This window comes from Dermochelys coriacea, chromosome 8 (assembly GCF_009764565.3).
Source record: "Dermochelys coriacea isolate rDerCor1 chromosome 8, rDerCor1.pri.v4, whole genome shotgun sequence".
NCBI lineage: Eukaryota > Metazoa > Chordata > Testudines > Dermochelyidae > Dermochelys > Dermochelys coriacea.
In genome coordinates this window covers 14047685-14067249 of record NC_050075.1, presented here as the reverse complement: position 1 = coordinate 14067249, position 19565 = coordinate 14047685, and the positions used below count along the sequence as shown (strand labels likewise).

Below are 19565 nucleotides of genomic sequence, written 5' to 3'. Positions count from 1 at the left end.
ACCACTGAGATTCGGATCTGATGAGCAATGCACCGGTTCCATAGCTTCATGACTTCAGGGCATAGAGAGGGAGATCTTCCTGCTCCCTGTTTGTTGATATAGAATGTGCAGAATACGTTGTCCGTCATGACCGTGATTGATTTATCCCTTATGAGGGGTAGGAAATGAAGGCAAGCCTTGACAGCCCTGAACGCCAACAGATTGATGTGGATACTGGTTTCCTGAGTTGTCCATCTGCCTTGATTTGTGCAGGTACTGAGGTGGGCTTTGCATCCCAACAGCGATGCATCTGTCGTTAAAGTGACTGATGGGGCTGACTGACAGAAAGGAATGCCTGCACAGATGTTGAGTTGGTTCTTCCACCAGTCTAAGCAGTTCATCATTTGTAGAGGAACTGTCACCTATCTGTCCAAGGTTTCTCTGACTGGACAGTAAATTGTTCTAAATCACCCATTTCCTCATTAGCAGTCTGAGTTATTCTCCCTGTTTTTCCTTCCCCTGGATTTGAGGGCCAGGCAGAAGTTGAACTTCTGGGAGATGTGGGACTCCTGCAAGCACTGAATACATTTAAGTGTGGCTGTCACTCACAGGTATAGTCTCTTGGCAGGAGAGATAAAGTGTGAAAACTAGCAAGCCAGGCATGCCCTACCAGGAAAAAATAAGTCTCCCTAAGGAGAAAAGGAGTAAAACAATCCTCTAACTATTTATCTAACTAACTATAAAAACTATCTAACCACTATAGAAATATTACAAAAGCCAAGGCATGCTCAAGATAGACATGGTAGAGTTCTATCTCAGGCTGAGGTGGCTGAGAAGGAACTGATGGTGGTTCAGCTGTGCACCCCTATATAGCTTCGGCAATTGGCATGAGCTGAATAGACACTGCTAACTGAAAATCTCTAAACTGTATAGAACAAATACTGTGGAAGTACCAATGCTTGCATAGATTTAGATCCAAAGCTCAGTATTTCCTGGGTGTAGCTGTGACAGGGATTGCAAAGCAGCTAGTTGTGCCTCCCTGATTCCTGAGCCATATCTCAAGTGGTCATCTGCCAGCTAAGAATACACAGAACACAGTACTATTCCAGTTGCATGCCCTGTCCTGCCACCAACACTCCCTCGCCACCTGCACTCAGAGGCTGTAGAGTGGTGGGGGATGAGGAAGGAAGGAATAAAATCCATTTACACCAGAGTTACGTTAGCAGGGGCCACCATGGGGCAGCCCTCAGCTGGGGAGACCTAGTTGCTTTGTGGCCCAGTTCTGATTTGGTAGCATTTTATATCCACTTGGCACAGTTGGAAATGACTTCCCAAGGTGTTGGATATTGGCAAGCCAGGCCCGAGACACTCTGTGATTCCAAGGATAAACTTCCTTCACCTTCACCAAATCCCCACCTTGCACATCCTCAACTGGACACTTTGATAATGTAACTTTTTCCTCTTACTGTATATTCTCTTCACAAGATCTAGGGAGCACAAGCTGACAGATGACTTGGATACTTTATTACAAAAAATCAAAACAAAAACTTACATAACTTGTAAAAATCCTCTCGCTGGGTTTGATATGTCTTCGGATCTCACATTCGTTTGGCTGAATGATTGTGATCCCATCATTGGAAAAGACATAAAACATATTTCCCACACTTAGGCCTTTAAGAAAAAAAAGCAAAGCGAAAGAAGCAGAATTTAAAACAACAACAACAACAAAACCACATTTCTAGACTTTTATTTTTGGAACAACAAAAAAATCACTTTACATAAAAACTGGTAATTTGGATGCAGTTGGTGCATTCACAAAAATCAAACTTCATGTCATAACAAGGGCTTCAAGGTGTGAGGAAGGAGATACAGACACATTCAAAAACACATTGCTTTGGTGGTGGCAGTGACAAAGTTAGGGAAATATCTTGAGGTCTTCCATGATTATATCTGTCTCAGAATTTGAATGTGTGTGACATTCTAACCTTGCCAAATCATGACTTTTTTTCTCTTTCCATTTATACTGGAAATAGCTTGCTAACTGTTATGCAACCAAAAAGGAACTGTCAGCTAAAAACACACAAACAAAATAACCCCTCAAAGTCACACAGTTACAATTAATTTGACCTTTTGCAATTTGCAAATTGTAAAGATGAATAAAAGCGTTGCTTGATTATTTCGTGAAATACATTTAAAAAAAATCCATCCTGTATTCTAAAACCATCTGCGTGAACCAAAAATAGCCACCAAAACAAATACATTTTTGAAATTTTGCAAACTGTAATTCACAAATGTGGAATATTTCAGCATTGCAATAGCACTCATCTATCAAAACTGGGGCATTCCAGGAGCTTTTGAAAAACTGGCTCCTTCTCAGTGGATTTCTGGTGTAAGATTATAATTTCACATTTCTGTTTAGCAGAAATGCCCTACAACACTGATAGTTTGATTCTTCTTCAGCTAATGCAAATGCAGTAAATAATATCTTAGAAAATGGATTAGGGAATCTTTTCAAACACTATACTCAGAAAGATCCCAACACTCTTTAAATTTTTATACCACCCACTAAATAAATTCTTCCAATGGCCTTTGTTATCTCAGCTAATGTTGATAGTGTACTTATCTGCCAAACTTCTATGGCACTGGTGATATAGAATTTTGTCTTTAATAAAATTTGATCCATAGAAAATAAGTTCCTGATCCTGCAAACACTTAGAAACATGAGCAACTCCACACTATTGGGACAAGTTCTTCTTAGATTAGCATCTATAAATCCTATTAGGACTACTCACATCTAAAGCGTTATGCCACATGCGTTAAGTGCTTCCAGGATTGGCACCTGAATCATCATAGGAGATTTTTACAGTAAGAACTATGCATGATTGGGGCTAACACAGGTTTAGCAAATTTCATAAAATATTTGGTGTATTTATTTAAAGAAATTTCAGCATGGAAGGGTGTTCCTTAAATCTAAACTCTCTTGGTGTGAAATATCTGGCTTCAGAGTACAACTGCATGTAGGGAGACTTTTTAGCTTTTGATATGTTTGTTGCTGCACTGAGAATCTGATGCTTTAAGATTAGCCTCTGAACCATACCACAGAAATACCCCAGTTAAGGCATCAAGTGGATACAGGAGCTGTGATCCTTGAAGGTGATGCCACAGTGAGGGATCATGCATTCTGAAAAAAGCATAAATGTTGAATTTCCATTCAGGCTCTACCTAAGGACTAAGTAGCTTGGTAGGTGCTAAGGGCTAATTTTCCAGAAGTACATCACTAGGTCTTTTTGCCCAGGCATTATAGCCAAAAATCCACCCTCACTGCATGCACATAGCTCTCACTTATTTGAATGGGAACTGAGTGTATGTATTGGAGAGCAGAATTTGGCCCTTTGTGCAATGAGTGAACAAATTTTCATATGTAAAATAAAAGTTTCATTTTAAAAAGTGAAAACAGTCATGTAATAAATTATGACAATTGTGATAGATGCCTGTTATTATCTACATGCACATTATTAGTGTTATTTTATTCAATGAGTTGGTTAAGAATATGAATGCACATTTCAGCTTTTAGTAGTCCTTTATAGCAAAAACACTGCTTGATAATGCCTTCAGTTCTGTGCAGATTTGGAGTTACTCTTCCAATTTGTTTTAGTTACCTTGCAATGTTTTAACATAATGATCCTGAATCTACTTCCACTAAAGTCAGTGTGAGTTCTGTGTCTAACTTCAATGGAAGCAGGACCAGGCACTATTTAAAACATTAAGATGTTTATTGAAGATAACACTCTTTTCGGGGTTTACAGGGTATTAAATTAAAATGCTCTTATGGTCAGTAATTTTCAATCCATCTTTTGAACACAAAAATTACTTTTCACTAGTTAACCCTTGGAGTTCGACTGTCATATCAAAAACATGCACTTCAATCCTTACTGATTTACACACAGGAATGGTCCAATCAGTGTCAATAGGGCAATCCATGTAATGGTTTTCCTCATTCTAATCCAAACCGATTGAAGCATTTAAATAGCTAAAACTGGTAATACAAGGCTTTCGTGTTTAAATTTATATACATCTATAATACGGATGATTATTTATTCGTGTGCTCTCCCTGTCCTCCCTTGCCCCAGACATAATGAAAACCATTCTAGCTTTGAAAATAGTGTGACGATTAATTCTATATCTGAGCCACCCACTCTTCCATACACTATTTTCATTGTACAAGATACATGCACATAAAAGCATTAATTATTGCATATATTTTCAATTCTATGTGAAACTGGCTGAGCATGCTGTGTGCACTCATTTCCTGGGTTATAGTTGTGTACATGAAAACTTTTGAAAATATAGCCCTCTTTCAATGATCAACTGTAATTATTTTAACTCCGATTTAAAGCAAAAAGCAGAACATACTGTCATTAACTCACATCATTAGTTTACAACAACATCTAATTTATTGTAATATGACAACATGAGAATTTGATCACCTTAATGCAGTGGTTCTCAGCTGTGGTCCACTACTTGTTCAGGGAAAGCACCTGGAGCGCCAGGCCGGTTTGTTTACCTGCCGCGTCCGCAGGTTCAGCCAATCGCGGCTCCCACTGGCTGTGGTTCACTGTGCCTGGCTAATGGGGGCTGCGGGAAGGGTGGCCAGCACATCCCTCGGCCCGCGCCGCTTTCTGCAGCCCCCATTAGCCTGGAGCGGTGAACCGCAGCCAGTGGGAGCTGCGATCAGCCGAACCTGTGGATGCGGCAGGTAAACAAACCAGCCTGGTGTACCAGGGGCTTTCCCTGAACAAGCAGTGGACCATAGTTGAGAACCACTGCCTTAATGGATTCAGCTGTACCCATCCTTTTGGTTAATAATGTTTGTTAAATCACCAGCTTTAATTTTAACAGCGAGGAAAAATAAGTAAAATTAAATGTAAAAAAACAAACAAAAAGCCCTCTTTCTCATCCAGCCTTTTCTCTTTGTCAAGTTATATCTCACTAAATTAGCACCTTTCTCTACAATGAATTTGCAGATCGAATATTTTACAACTTAATTTCTAATATGGAGGGAAAGATTTATATTATCGTACTCTAAACACACAGTTATTTCAGGAACATTGATAGTAAATCTGCTATTACTAGCACTGTTTCTCCCTCTAAAATTCAGAATTTAATTTAGAAATGTGCAGGTTTGATTCTGGTCAGTTTACAGTAACTGTATTTAGTAGAACTATTATTCAACTTTACGTATTCCTTTAATTCCTTTATTCCTACTTTTCTGTCTGCTTATTCCATGTGAAGTTATCTCGCCCCCTCCCCTCGAGGATCTTTAAGGTAGAACATGGGATACACAGTATATAAACAACCATGCACCATTAGATAGGTGACGCTTGGCTGATTTAATTCAACAGCAATTTCAGATCTGAGCAAACTATACACTGGAATAGAGCAAATCTAAATGCCCACAGTGCAATTTATATGAAGCTCAGCAGTGGAGAAACAATCTCCATCATTGTGTATTACACAGTAGCTGGTGCTGAGTTGGGAATAGGGAAGAACTGTCTCAGGACAATCTGCTCAAGTTAGTGATCCTGCCACTTCTAATGACCCAAAACCTAATGCTTTTACACATATGACATCAGCGCTACTGGAGAGACTGGGACAGTGGATACTCTCTGGGTGTTCATATGCAAGATGAAGAACTACAGGTCACTGAAAACTGTCACTCTCCTTATGCCTCTAAAATCCTGAGGGCAAAGCCAAAGCAAAACAAAAAGCCTTAAGCCAAGTGAAGCAGTAAGATCCTCTCTTTGCATAGTGTAGAGGACTGGGTGTGAAATGGTCCTTGTACTCTCAGCTGGTAGGATGGAAATATATGCTTTGCCTGATTGCAGAAGGAAAGGATGCTTGTGCCAGATACATTAAGGAAATTACTCAAGAACAAAGTATTCACTGCTGAAGTCTCGATCCATAATGCTAGTAGGCTAGTAAGATCTAGGCTTCCTTGTGTGGAAGCTGCACAAATTAAGCCTGCACCCAATGCAACGCCAGCTTGTGACTGGACTTTAAAAAAAAACACCATTCACATCTTTTTATAGTGTTTTATAGTCCAGGGGCCAATTTTTCCAGTGGCTTGGAGGCACATATGCAAGATCCAAAAAGTGCACAAAGCCAAATGTCCACATTTGTGCATGCAGTTGCCATAACTACGTATGCAAGTGGCTAAACTGAAAAATATCCAGTTGGGGTACAACTGTTTAGATACTTTTGCATATTCATTTACTGCCATAGCATATGCAAATTAGTATGTAGATATATTAATACCCATTTTTGCACATAACTACAGTACATGCACACACAAAATCGAATCAAATAATGGCCACAAGTGTCTCCTAGAAGAGTTTGAGTCCATTAGCTACTTAGGATGCTTTTTTCCTCTAATTTAGCCTTCAAGTTACAGAAATTTTGACCTTGTGCAGGACACACTATAAATCTGATCAGATTAGAGTTCTTAATTGCCAATTATAACATGAAGAAATGAGGCATCCTGTGCCCCGCATATCTTTAAAGGATTGGAGGGAGCAATAACTATTGTTTCACCCAACACATATGAACACAAGCAGTGTGTGTGTGTGGTTTACATAAACATTTGTACATACTGTACTAGTAAGGAACAGGCCTAGAACAGCATGAAGCACATGTTTAAAAATGGAACATACTGAATTTATATCTACATTTGTTCATTTGCAGTAAATTGAGATCATACTTGTTCTGGAAATTCTGTTAAGCTATTGATATTTGCTAAGAATCTAACATTAAATTGCATTAGTGATTGTTTCTGCCAAATCAAGAATTTCAAATGCATCATGACCACCTATTATTTTATTATAGAGAAAAAAATCGAAGGGATTATGTCCAGGATTTAGATCATGAAAGTGACATATATTATATGAAGCTTAATCGGACAACCATGAGAGCCGATAAAGTTAGTGGCAAGTCAGTGGAGAATGGCCCATTATGGAATTATTGAAGCAGACAAGCACATTATCATTACAACAAAACAACTTTACTGCAGTACCTTCTTCTCGCCACAGTATGTTTGCAACTGCAGCATCAGAAAATTGGGAAAGCCAGAAAATAATCAAGAAAAGAAAAAAACATATAATGTCAAAATTTTCATTGTAGCAGTTAACTGAATTAATACTCTGATTTTAAGTGAACTGTTTAATTTGTGAAAACTTCACAGCATTCATCCAGGCAAAGTATTTGATTTGAATAAAACATCAGGAAAAACAGACATTTCCAAAGTCAAACTTCTCCTTGTGGGAGAGTCCTGCAGTCTTTGCACTGGTAAAATTCCCATTACAATGAATGTGAGTTTTGCCTGCACCAAGACTGTAGGATCAAGCCTTGATGTACAGAATGTTCTCCTGAACGTAATTGTAGGTACAGTACAGTGATTTTCTGTACATTTTCATGAAGCAAGTATAACATCTTTCTGAAGCCTAGAAGAGACAGTTATACCAACAAAATGCTTTCCAGTATTTCCTCTGGAAATGTTATGCAACAACAGTATATTTTTATTTAGGATTCAAACAACATCCTTAGGTATACTAATTGAATTTCAATTTGTAATATTTCAAATTATTTCTCACCAGGGTATAATTTCCCTTGCCCAAGTGTTCAAGTGAAAGTGACTGATATTTGCAAGAATACACAGTTCTACTTAATGAACCAAGTATTGCCATGGGTGTGTGTATCTATTGTTAACATCTGATTCAGAATGTGGTGTAATTTTGGAAGGTGACCTAAGCAGCCCACACATGTACAATCTGCAGAACCTTTACAAGCATCATTTGGAGAAGCACTCTGGAGAATTACTCCAAAGTAGCAACCAATCAGCTCTTCCGATATTGCGATTTCATGTTGGGTAGTGCTAATATAACACTGCTGCACTCTAACTGAAGACAGTGGCTAAGATTTGGATGACAAAATATTTGTCTTTGTTATGGAAAATAATCTTAATATTTTAAAACCTGTTTTGCTTCTTTTCAATGTGATACAGGTACACTAAAATATTCAAGCAATCTGAACAGATGACATCCCTTAAAGTTAGAACAGTTTCACAGATCACTATTCTAGGCATCCAATATTTGGCTATTTTGAGTATTAACTGTCTTGAAAAAGGAAAAGTCTGCACAAACAGAACAATGAAATTTCATTTTTAAAATCAGGCAATCATTAGAAGAAATCTCTGGGTTGTAGTCTTTTACAGCCAAAAATATTAGCAATGTGTTACTTTAGTAAAGCTATTTATGCTTATTTCTCAACACAACCCTAACACACAAAAGACCCTCAACGATGTGATACAGTAAGTCATCTATCATACCTCATGTGATATCTTCTCAAAATAGAGCCTGATTCTGTAATCATTATGTGTGCAGAATTCACCCTAGCTTAAATGGGAGTTCCACAGATTGTGTGGACTGATTCCAGGACCAAGTTGTAATTGCAAATATGTGATGCTTATTTTAGTGGACTAAAGAACACAAAGCAGATTACATTCAGGTTAGGCCTCTTCCTGTAAATCCTTACTAAGGCAAAATTTCCATTGAACTTGTTCAGGTACACAGTGATTAAAACCAAAGAGGGGAAATGGTAACTTCAGATAAACCACATAGCATTAGAACAAAAATAAATAGTGGGTTCCTAAAAAGATAAAGAAAAAATTAAGCTTACGAGTCTTCCTGGCTGAATCTTCGATGAAGAGAGACGATATGTCCTCATCCACTCCCACTTCATTTTTAGCAATGCATGTATAGGCACCGGTGTCTTCATATCGAACACTACTGATATGAAGTTCACTTCCATTTGCTGCAACGAAGACATCCATAAACTGTTCCTCACTGTGATAACACAGCTGTTCAAATGCCCTAGCTTCCTAAAGAGGCTTGTCATTACAGGCTTGCAAAGTGACAAGTTTTTACCTCTGAATATTTTCCATATTTAAACTGAGATTTTGAGGAGTTTGTGGATTGCTAGAGGATGGAAGTGTTTTCTTTTCCTAGTGTCAAATACAGACTTACCACAAAGAAATAAAGAGAAATTCCATACCCAAACAGAATGCAACATCTCACTTATTTGCCTCGAGTAAAAATTTGTAAAATTCCCTTTTTTTTTGGTGCACAAAATCATACAAATACTACGCATTTTTTTCATCAAACCAATGAAAAGCTGATTTTTCACCATTTTAGCAGGGTGTGAACGTTTTCTACACAATCCCACCTATTGTGTAGTTCTCCTATAATGCACTGTCATTTAAAATACCCTTTTAACTGTTTGTTAGGTGAGGTCTCGTTTCTTTATATTTGTATTGCAAGTACAATTTACACATTATCCTGCTCCCTGTTAGCTTTTGAAAATGGGGGCCTAAAATCAGCAATGAGAAATAATTTCATTTGCAGATGTTAATCTGAAAAGGGAGACTCATGAGTCTGAGCCTGATTCTCAATAGTTTTGCATCTTGTGTAGTCATTTATACCTGTACAAAGTGAATGTAATATATTGCCTTTCTGATTGTCCCTGATTTAAACCATGAGCGAAGCAGTGGAGAATCAGGTACACTGCGTTTTAATAGAATGCTGTAATTGTTTACACCAAACAACATTGTACTTTATGGGAAAGTCACTGGAGAAAGAGATAGAAAAAAGGAACAGAGATCATGGAACATAATTTTCATACTTTTGTGACAGCAAAAGAAAAAAAACATCTATTTTTAGGTGCAACATAAACCATTTAACTCCTTTTTTTTTTAACAGTACATAAATTAGCCAGAATTCTGTCCTTACCTAGGAGTGTTAGTTGTTTGGATAATTTTGGCATGATATCAATGCCATTTTTTAGCCAGGTAATTCTGGGATTAGGAATGCCTTCAGCGTGACATTTGAGACTTGCGGATACGCCAGGTTCCTGTGCCTGAGTTTCGGGATATACACGAATAACTGGTGGCACTGTGGAAATAAGGAATTGGTGATTTTAAACTAACCTGTCAATTGTCATTTCTCTTTGTGCTTTGTAATCCACTGACTTTGATCTCTGTTGTAGAAAAAGCCTGATCCAAAGGATTGTGAAACAAACAACATTCTCTTTTCCATTGTATACTAGAGTTAAGGTTGCAGTGTAGAAAAATCATTACTGTATTCTGTTGACTGAATCAAAACAAAAATGGTCCAAAATTAAATTCAGGAGGTTATCCTTGAATCAGATTTTGTAGTCAAATCACCTTTGATTTTTTTGTTCACTAAGGCCTTAAACCAACTCTGGCTGAAGTTATTGGAAAGACTCCCATCAGCTTCAATGAGAGTCGCATTGGGACCTAAGGGAATTATTCATGTGCTTAAAGTTAAGCATGTGCTGAAATGCTTTGCTGGCCCAGGGCCTAACGATCTTGCTCTCTAACATAAACTGGAAACATTGCACTGAAATTGGTGGAAGCAGAATTGGATTCTCTGCCTGCACTTATTCAACAAAAGGCACCTAACTATTCAATATTTTTAATTATTAAGAATGAATTAAAATAAAATTGCTTAAATGTTTACTACATATGATTCTGAGCAAATAGGCTATTTATAAATTATTGATTAAGTTGGAAGGTATCCAAAAATTGACAGTTTCTTGCAGGAAGCATTTGTGTACTGATTGGAAGTACTACTAATTATATTACAATTTCAAACAAGTTAATTGATTTTGAGTCATGTTGCAATCATTGCTCAATTCAACAAACCTTAGTATTACCCATTAACCATTTCTTCACTATCCACTCTGGTATGTTTAAATATCTTAAAATAATTTCATACATGTTTTTAAGTTTTTAATTATTTAGTTTTTCAGTTAGGAAATTTTGGGAGTCAATGAAGTAACAGTTTAAAGACTCGCAATTCCGTAGGATGCATAGGCCCAGGATGATAAAAGTACCTTCATCTAACAGCTGGTATAGAAAGAAACTCTACCAAATGAACTTTATCTACGGCTTGCTAGGGTGCTTGATATCTGTCTTGGGGTAGTTCTAGTAATTAAGTTCAACAACATGCTCCTTAAAGCTTCTTTTTGATGAGCATAACTAGTGAGAGAAGATGCCATTCTCTTTCCCTTGCCTACTGGTTACCTAAAATAGGTATGGAGTTATTATATCTGAGTAATCTTTTGAATGGAGTCAGACATGAAATCAAGGCTTCAAGTCTGTTTTTATGGATTTGAAAAAGACTGTTCAAGTGACTAGAGGCAATGAAGAAAAAAACTGCTCCAGAATTTACAACAAAGGAATGTCTTTAGAGTCTACCTATGCATTAGATATTTAGATTCATTTTATTTCCTATTCATAAAAAAAACACAATGCACCGTTAGTGCCCTGTCATCCATGGCAATAAGTAACACAAACCACAAGTACTTTTAACCAGACTGACAAGCTTAGTTTCTGACCCTACCAAGTCTACTAATCATAGTCTGTCTAGAGGTCTAAAAACCAGATTGTTCAGATTTCATATTTCAAGAGAGCTGTGTGTAAAGGCTACTATAAAAAGCAAGCTTAGTTTTAGTCAACTGACATTAGAAGGGTGCAGTTCCTAAACAAATAAATTTATTGGCATTTGACTTAATCCTCCTCTTATTAAAATCAATGGCAAAGCTCTCATTGACTTCCGTGGGTGCAGGATGAAGCCATAGGATAGGAAAGATACATATTTTCTAATATAAATTATCCTGGGATTTTTTAGCCCATTTCCTGCTCAAATGGCCTTTTAATTTTTGACTGCTCAGAGGGCACTGTTGTGATAGGGATCTCCAAGCATGACTGATGATTTCAGATTTTATTTTGGCATGGCAATTGCTGGATTTTTTTTGTTTACTGCAAAGCCCTTAGGGTTAGACAAAGGCACACTACTTAACAAAGCTGAGACTTACTGGTTTCATCAGTAGGCTGCAAGCCAGAAACTCCTGAGCAACAACCCCAGTCTTGATATCAATTCCCTCTGTAGCTTTCAACAAACCCTTTAAAGTTCTCTGATTCATTTTCCCCATCTGTGAAATACATAATCACCTCACTGAACTTTTATGAAGACCTGGAGTGCAGTGTTTGTTTCATGGAGACACACAAAGGGTAACATTTTCGAAAGAGCCAAAGTGATTTAGGAGCTTAAATCCCATTTTCAAAAGCATCTAAGAAGCCTAAGTCCCACGACATTCAATGAGGTTTGTTTTGATTCCTAAGGGCTAGATTTGTTAAGGTATTTAGCCTCTATGCAGATAGTTGCCTAGTCGGACTTTCAAAAGCACCTAAGCAAGTTAGGCATCCATCAATTGGCACACAAGCATTTTGAAAATTCCACTAGGCACCAATCTTCTTTGTCAGGTGCCTAAATGCCTTTGAAAATCTGCCCTTTAGAAGCCTGAGTTTCACTGAAAGTTAACGGGATTTAAGCTCTTAAGTACCTCACTTCTGAAAACAAGACTTTCACTCCCAAGTCAGTTATGTGTTGCAATGCTGAGAAAAGAAACACTGAGATACCTTTAAAAATCTGGGCCTAAGTCACTTTTCAAAAATGGGACTTAAACTCCTAAGTCATTGAGGTGCATGTGAAAATTTTACCCTAAATCTAGTGGTGCTGTCTCAAGCAATCATTCTTTAACACGTTCATAGCACTTTCTAAATATTACCTAGTTACTACTCACAAAGCTGTGTAGATTGGTTAGGTGTCATTGTACTGTATTGTACTACATCATTCTGGGATTTATCCAATTCCCATTTAAGTTAATGACAAAACTCTCCTGACTTCAATGGTGCATGATCAAACCCTCTATGAACAGGGTACTAATTAACAAAGCAGAGGTTACTTGGATCTTCCTATTTCTTCATGTTGCTTACTTGGATTCAAGGCATTCACGTACTTTATTAGCAACCAGAGACTAGAACAGATTTACATTGCCAAATGTAGCCACTATGTATCCTAGGCACTGAATCAATGTACTACACTAAAACTGGCTTAATTTGAAATTATGGCCTGCTGCACATTGTTCTCAGAATGGTTAATAAGGGAATCACATTACTCTCTCACCTTCAAATTTGAGAGCATCTACTCCTGCTTTTTCCCCACACCTTGCTTCCTCTGGTCCCATTTTAACGTTTATTGCCTTTCTCTTGTCTTATCATAATTCATTATCCAGGCAAGTCATTATGTGCAACTGTTTTATGATAACTGGTAAACTACAGACTGCACTTCTATTGTCCTTGCTACAAATTAGTACTGTCCAGGTAAGCACATTTGTTCTTAAACTTGCAAAGATATCAGCTTAAGACTTTGGAATATATGGACTATAGTTTACCATTTCCCTTTGTGAATATATATCTCCAAAATGATACTATGTCTACAGCAAAAGGCAACATAAAAATGCCATTATATAAAACAAAGTTGTAAAGGAACAGAAGTCATGCAATAGAGAGATTAGCTAATAGACTTGTCTGCAAAGGGCCTGATTCTGCCATCCTTACTCATGCCATCTTACGTTGTGAGTAGACCCATTCATTTCTATAGAAGAGCTCACAGTAATAAGGTGCAAGTCACTACGAATATGGATGACCAAATCAAGCCCCAAAGCAATACATTGCTGCCACAGTATATACATGCTTTAGTGATTAATGGATTAATCATTCCTCAGATGTTTTAATTCTTTCAGTTCACAAATGAAAAGGATCTGCAGCCCTCCCTCTTTTCAGTTAAATGCCACATTTACATTGCATTGTTCAAAACATGTTTCCACTGTTGGCAAATTCTCCTAGAGGATCCTCATAATTGAGCTGAAGATCCAACTACCTATGGAAACTGTATTCAAGGAATACATTATTATGAGTTATGCTGATGTTTTTCAGAGCATAGGAACAAAGGAAAATTATTCTCTACACCCAGTGGTCTCTTGATTTGCAAACCATCAGTTTTTGTAGCTGATTACAATTTTACAAGAGTCTTTATCCTCAGCAAATCTTTTTGTTAGAAATGATAAACTGCTTTTTCTCCCACTAAACTCAACATATGCAGTACAGAATTTTCATGCGATTTTAGGAAATGGAAGAGAAAAAAACATTTCCAAGTACTCTTCCTATCAAAGATCTATTTGTAAGGACAATGTGAATGGATTTGTTTTAATTTTTGATCCTTCAGCATGTTCATTTCTTCCTAAGATATTAGGAGCAAGCTAGTATATGTATATTTGCTCTCTGCTTTTGCCACTGCTATACAAATAATGAGATACAGACACATAAGATCACATGTTACATGTGCCACATAGCCACTACATATGGTGTTGAGATTTTTGTGGCATAAAGGATGTTAGCTGACATAGTTTATCCAAGCCTGTATATCCTTCCTTGTACTAGCTTTCTTATGCATACACATCAAAACTAGCATCAGACTTTATTTACATTTCACTTTAATAAACTCTTTGACCATGTCATTGGCGGTATTTCTAAATGTGCCTTAGGTAAAGTGTGACCACGATTCATCACTGAATTTGGTCTGCTGGTCGGATCATTAGCTTCCCTGGTCTGGGCTAGGTACCAATGGGGAGTGCGATGTGAATGCTGCTCAATTCCCCCCAAGCCATATTAATACTGCATATGTGGAAATGCTAACCATATACCAGCCTTGATGTTCCCTATGAGAGGGGACTCACAGTTTAAACTGGAAGTCAGGAAATGTGGGTTTCATTCCCGGCTCTGCCACTGACTTTCTGCTTGACATTGGATAAATCATTCAAATTGTCTGTGCCCTGTTTCTGCCTACGTAAAATGGGGACAATGCTAACTACGTCATAAGTCTGAGTCTTCATTCATTAATGCCTGTAAAGTGCTCTGAGATCCTTGGGAATCATTTACAGAACTGCAAAGTTATGAAACCATTAGCCTGCACCCAGGGGCTGATGTTAAGAAATATGCAGCTAAACCTCGCACTGGGGTCCTCAAGCCTCGGATTACAAAAACAAGAAGACAAAGGCCCAAATCCACCATGATCCTCAAATGCCCTGTAGGGTGCCACCTAACCCTGGAGTTGTCTACATTTCTGCTGTTAAAGTTCTTGAGGTGCTTAGGATTTCTGCCTCTGGATATGTGCACTGCTGCCTTTGTTCTGATGGGTGAGGCCTAAGCTCCATCAGGATCCTCAAAGTAGGTATACTAAATGTTGCCCTGCCTATATCACCTGTGTGGCCTCACCCAATAGGCGTTCTCAGAGCATGCCTAACTTCAGACAAAATGTGCTGGTGGGGGGGGCGGGTGATAGAGTAGGACTCTTTTATAACCTTTAACCCAATGGTTAAGGCACTCAACCAGGATGTGGAACTATGGGATATTCTGAGGTGGAACTATGGGATTTTCAACTCCTGTTGAAGCTGTTCCATTAATAAATAAACATGCACTGAGCCAGAGAGAGACTGATTCATTAGTCCTGTGGCTAGGGCACCCACTGGGGAGTTAGGAAACCAAACTGAAATCCTCTCACCTCATCAGGCAGAGGGGGGAATTGAACTGGTGTGCCAGCATCCCAGGTGAGTGGCCTTACCTTTGGAATAAAGGTTATAAGGGAGCCCCACCCACACATCTTCCCCCCCCAACCAGCTAGTTTGTATGGAGTTAAGTATTGCGTCTGCTGTTCTTACAAGACACAGCTTAGGCACCAGACTCCAGGAGAGGGTTCATGGCTCTGGATCTCAAGAGAAAACAGGCACTTCCCTCCAGCAAAAATTTAGGTACCTAATTTCTTAGGCATAGGGATCGGGTTTAGGAGGTCACATCCCTCGCCTCAGCATTTGCTATTGGCTGTGTCAGGTTGCTCCCCATCTGAAGTGCTGGCTTTGGTGGATCCCATTCTTAGACAACTTTCTTTCCCCATGCCTAATCCAGGGTTCATGGAGTCCATTGGGTGGCTAAGCATTTAAAAGCTTGATGCTGCAATGCTGAGCGTTATAGCCCCTAAGTCCTTTTGTGGATTTGTATCAAGAACAATAACGTCGTTGAAGTATGGTAGGGTCAACAGCAACAAAAAAAGAGCCTAACAGCATGCTACAAAGCCATAGAATCATTAATATATCTTACGGCTGAAGCTTCCTGTAATGGAAGTATATGTGTGGTGTGTCATTAGAGGCAAAACAAAATTATCTGACCTAATGAAGTAGAAAACCAATCAAATAATTCAAAGAGAGGCCTGAGGAAACATGTTTTTCTTTATTTTGCTCATATATATTTGGATAGAAAGGGAAACATTGTGTTACAATGAGCAGTAATGTGAAACTAAACCTATGTTTATTCTAAGATTCAAATGAGATTCTGGAAAGGATCTTTGTCTTCAGACAGGGACATTCTCTCTGGAATGCAGCCATCTTCACTGTGACAAAAAGGGAACTAGTGTCAACAGTTTATGTGGTTGGGTGAAATGAAACGTTTCCAGAGGTGGATTTGCAATAGATGAGATTATCCTGTAATACATTTAACTAACAGAGATCGGCCCCAAACTAAACCCTGCATTTGAACAACATTTAACTTTGGGAGATGTTTGGATCTGGATTAGGATCTGAACTTCATGATTCATGCCTATCTTTAACCTAATCAATGTGGCATCACATGGCAATGTTACATTCCTAAAAGAGACAGGAGATTCCTGAAGTTAATCAGAAGATTGGTGTTTATGGTTGGATGGAGTATACACTGGGGCCAAAGTCATTTCCTTGTATAAAATTAAGTGGAGGAAAAGAACAGAGGAAACGTGTTTTGAAAACTGGAACTGAGCATGCTTATCACTGGGTATAGTTGTAACTATGCATTTAGAACTGTTGCATATATGTGCCAAGATGTGACGGGGGATGTGATAAATCAACACATCATTAAATAGGAAAGCAATGACTGACTGAGTGCAAAGGAAAGAAATAATACAAAAACCGGCCTGGCATGTTAATCGTGGAATGACTTAGAGTAGCAGAGCAGAACACAAGTTTGTTCCTTTCTTTGTTGCTTGCTGATATTGCCAAATGGGATCTGAAAGATGACATGAAGGCCTGCAAATATACTAAGTACCACATGTGCCCTTGAAGAAACAACTTCATCCCCCCGCTTCCATCCGGCTAACAGTATTACCGGCTGCTGATTTAGGCAGGTCCTGAAGAGATTGCCGCCTTTCTTTTCATTAGGATCCTTCAGAACCTTCTGCTTTTTCACAAAAATGTGTTGCTTTATCAATAATCCTAATCCAGACAAACAAAGACCAACCACATAGCACTATTACATTACATTTGATTATTCAATGCCATCAACCCAGAGCGTAAATTAGAGGATATTGTTTTTCCACTTAATTTAGCTTCAGCCAAAATACTGTTTAGGATAGTATCAAGTAGATAGTATCAGTAGACTTAGAAAATACCTTAAAAATGGTCAATAAACCTGGGAGGATGAGGAACGTTGTTTCTTTGTCTACTTACAGTTAAATGCATCTTCACTGCTTTAATAAACCAGATGTGTTGTAAAGCATTCAGTTGCAATAGACTGAGGCCAAATACACTGCAATGTTTCGATGCCCCTTTCTACCATGGTTTTCTCAAAAAGAATACATTTCATATTTCTGAGCTATTACCTCCTTGGGTATTACCGTCTGTAGGGGTTTGGGTTTTGTAACAGGAAAAATGTCAGTGGTTCAAATATTCCCTTAGGGCTGCATTGTGGTCATGAATGGAGTCAATTGCAAATATACCAGCTAAATATTTTTCTGATCAGAATTTGCTGATTTGTCAAAAATCGAAAGGTTCCCTAGGGACAGTTTAATTTCAATTAAGTTCTGATGGAACCCAGGCTGGGTTATGGCAGAAACCGGCCTGCCAAGCAGGTTTTCCTTCTAGCTTGTCTGCCTGAGTCTTCGGCAGCCTATGGCTCCTTGGAAGCCCACACTTTCAGGCTCTGAGGGTCCCTGGGTCCCATGAGGGACTGACCCAGAATCGAGGTTCCATTGCCTTTCATGGAGAAATTCCAGGATTTGGGGTTATTTTCCCAAATTGGGACAAAACCAAATTTCAGAATATCAGAATCCTCTGTGGAGTGGAATTATCTTTCTCTGCCCATCTCTAGTATGCTAGAGTTGCAGTAGAAGGGTGCAGGGAGCTACCATGAAGAGTTTAAATCAGTGGTGTTCAAACTTTTTTTCTGGTGACCCAGTTGAAGAAAATTGTTGATGCCCATGACCCATTGGAGCTGGAGATGAGGGATTAGGGGTGTGGGAGGGCCTCAGGTGCGGGGGATGAGGGCTGCAGGATGGGGCCAGGAATGAGGGGTTCAGGGTGTGGGAGGACGCTCTGGGCTGGGGCCGGGGGTTTGGGTGCGGGAGGGGGGTCAGGGCTCTGGACTGGGGCTGCAGCTCTGTGGTGAGGCTGGGGATAAGGAGTTTTGAGTGTAGGAGGGGGCTCCGGGTTTGGGGGGGCTCAGGGCTGTGACAGGGGATTGGGGCCTTACCTCCAGTGGCTCCCAGTCAGCAGTGCAGCAGGGGTGCAGAGCTAGGCTTCCCACCTGTCCTGGCACCACGGACCGTGCTGTGCCCTGGAAGCAGCCAGCAGCAGGTCCGGCTCCTAGGCGGAGGTGCACAAGCGGCTCCACACAGCTTTCGCCCTCAGGCACTGCTCCCCAGCTCCCATTGGCTGGGAACCATCCAGTGGGAGTGCGAAGCTGGTGCTCGGGGCGAGGGCAGCACGTGGAGCCCTGTGGCCCCCGTGCCTAGGAGTCGGACCTGCTGCGGGCTGCTTCTAAAGCGCAGCGCGGTGTCAGAACAAGTAGGGACTAGTAGTTTTTACTGGCTGGCCACCAAGGTCCCTCGGTGCTGAGCAAGCCGACCCAGTGCCTTGCATTCCATGACCCAGTACTGGGTCGCGACCCGAAGTTTGGAAACCACTGGTTTAAGTAGGTACATATAAGACATCACTGTCATATCTGACTGCTTCTAACATTCCCTCTCTGACTATGGGCATGAGGCGTACAGTGGGTTTACCTGGTAGAGCTCCATGGCTCCAAATGTGTGCAATCATTTGGGTTGTGAGCGCAATCAAGATTCAAGTCTCCTACCTACATGTTTCACTGCAAGCAGCAGCAGGTGCAGGGCAGTGGGAATCACATGCTACCCTCTTCTGAAGCATTGCTGTTGCTGAGTGCAGTACCCTGGCACTCCTAAGCCATTCTGCCTGCAAGTATCCATGTAGGCAGAATGACTCATGGGATCTCAACTCAGCAGCTACAGTTATGCTCCTTTCCTCTTCTCTGCTTCCCCAGGAAATTTCCCGAATTTCTCCCTAACCGTTAAGTAAAAAGACAAGAAATTCCTGAGAAGTACTGTGTCTTGGGACACCCACAATGTCTTCTTTTGGTGAAGCAGCATATTTCTGTCATCAGTTTTTGTTCCATTGCCCCAACATCAGATGCTGGAACAAGTAATCACTCAAGTATAAAAGCAGAGTTTTAGTGATGTGGGAGAGTAGCCAAGCACATTAAGAACTACAACAAAGCAGTTTTGCAAAGCTCAAGT

At 39.5% G+C, this 19565-nt stretch overlaps 1 protein-coding gene across 4 annotated transcripts in view; it reads right to left on the bottom strand.

The window, feature by feature from the left end:
- FSTL4 (follistatin like 4) overlaps positions 1–19565 on the bottom strand; it is a 493379-nt gene that overhangs the window by 19984 nt on the left and 453830 nt on the right. For 3 of the 4 annotated variants that reach the window (XM_043490835.1, XM_038414976.2, XM_043490836.1), the window contains 4 exons: positions 9819–9980; positions 8710–8844; positions 7049–7075; positions 1532–1650 (listed from right to left, as the gene is read on the bottom strand). In XM_043490835.1, the coding sequence (XP_043346770.1) occupies positions 1532–1650; positions 7049–7075; positions 8710–8844; positions 9819–9980 (443 nt within the window). The remainder of the gene's footprint in view (positions 1–1531; positions 1651–7048; positions 7076–8709; positions 8845–9818; positions 9981–19565) is intronic. The other variant, XM_038414979.2, reaches the window with a different exon arrangement.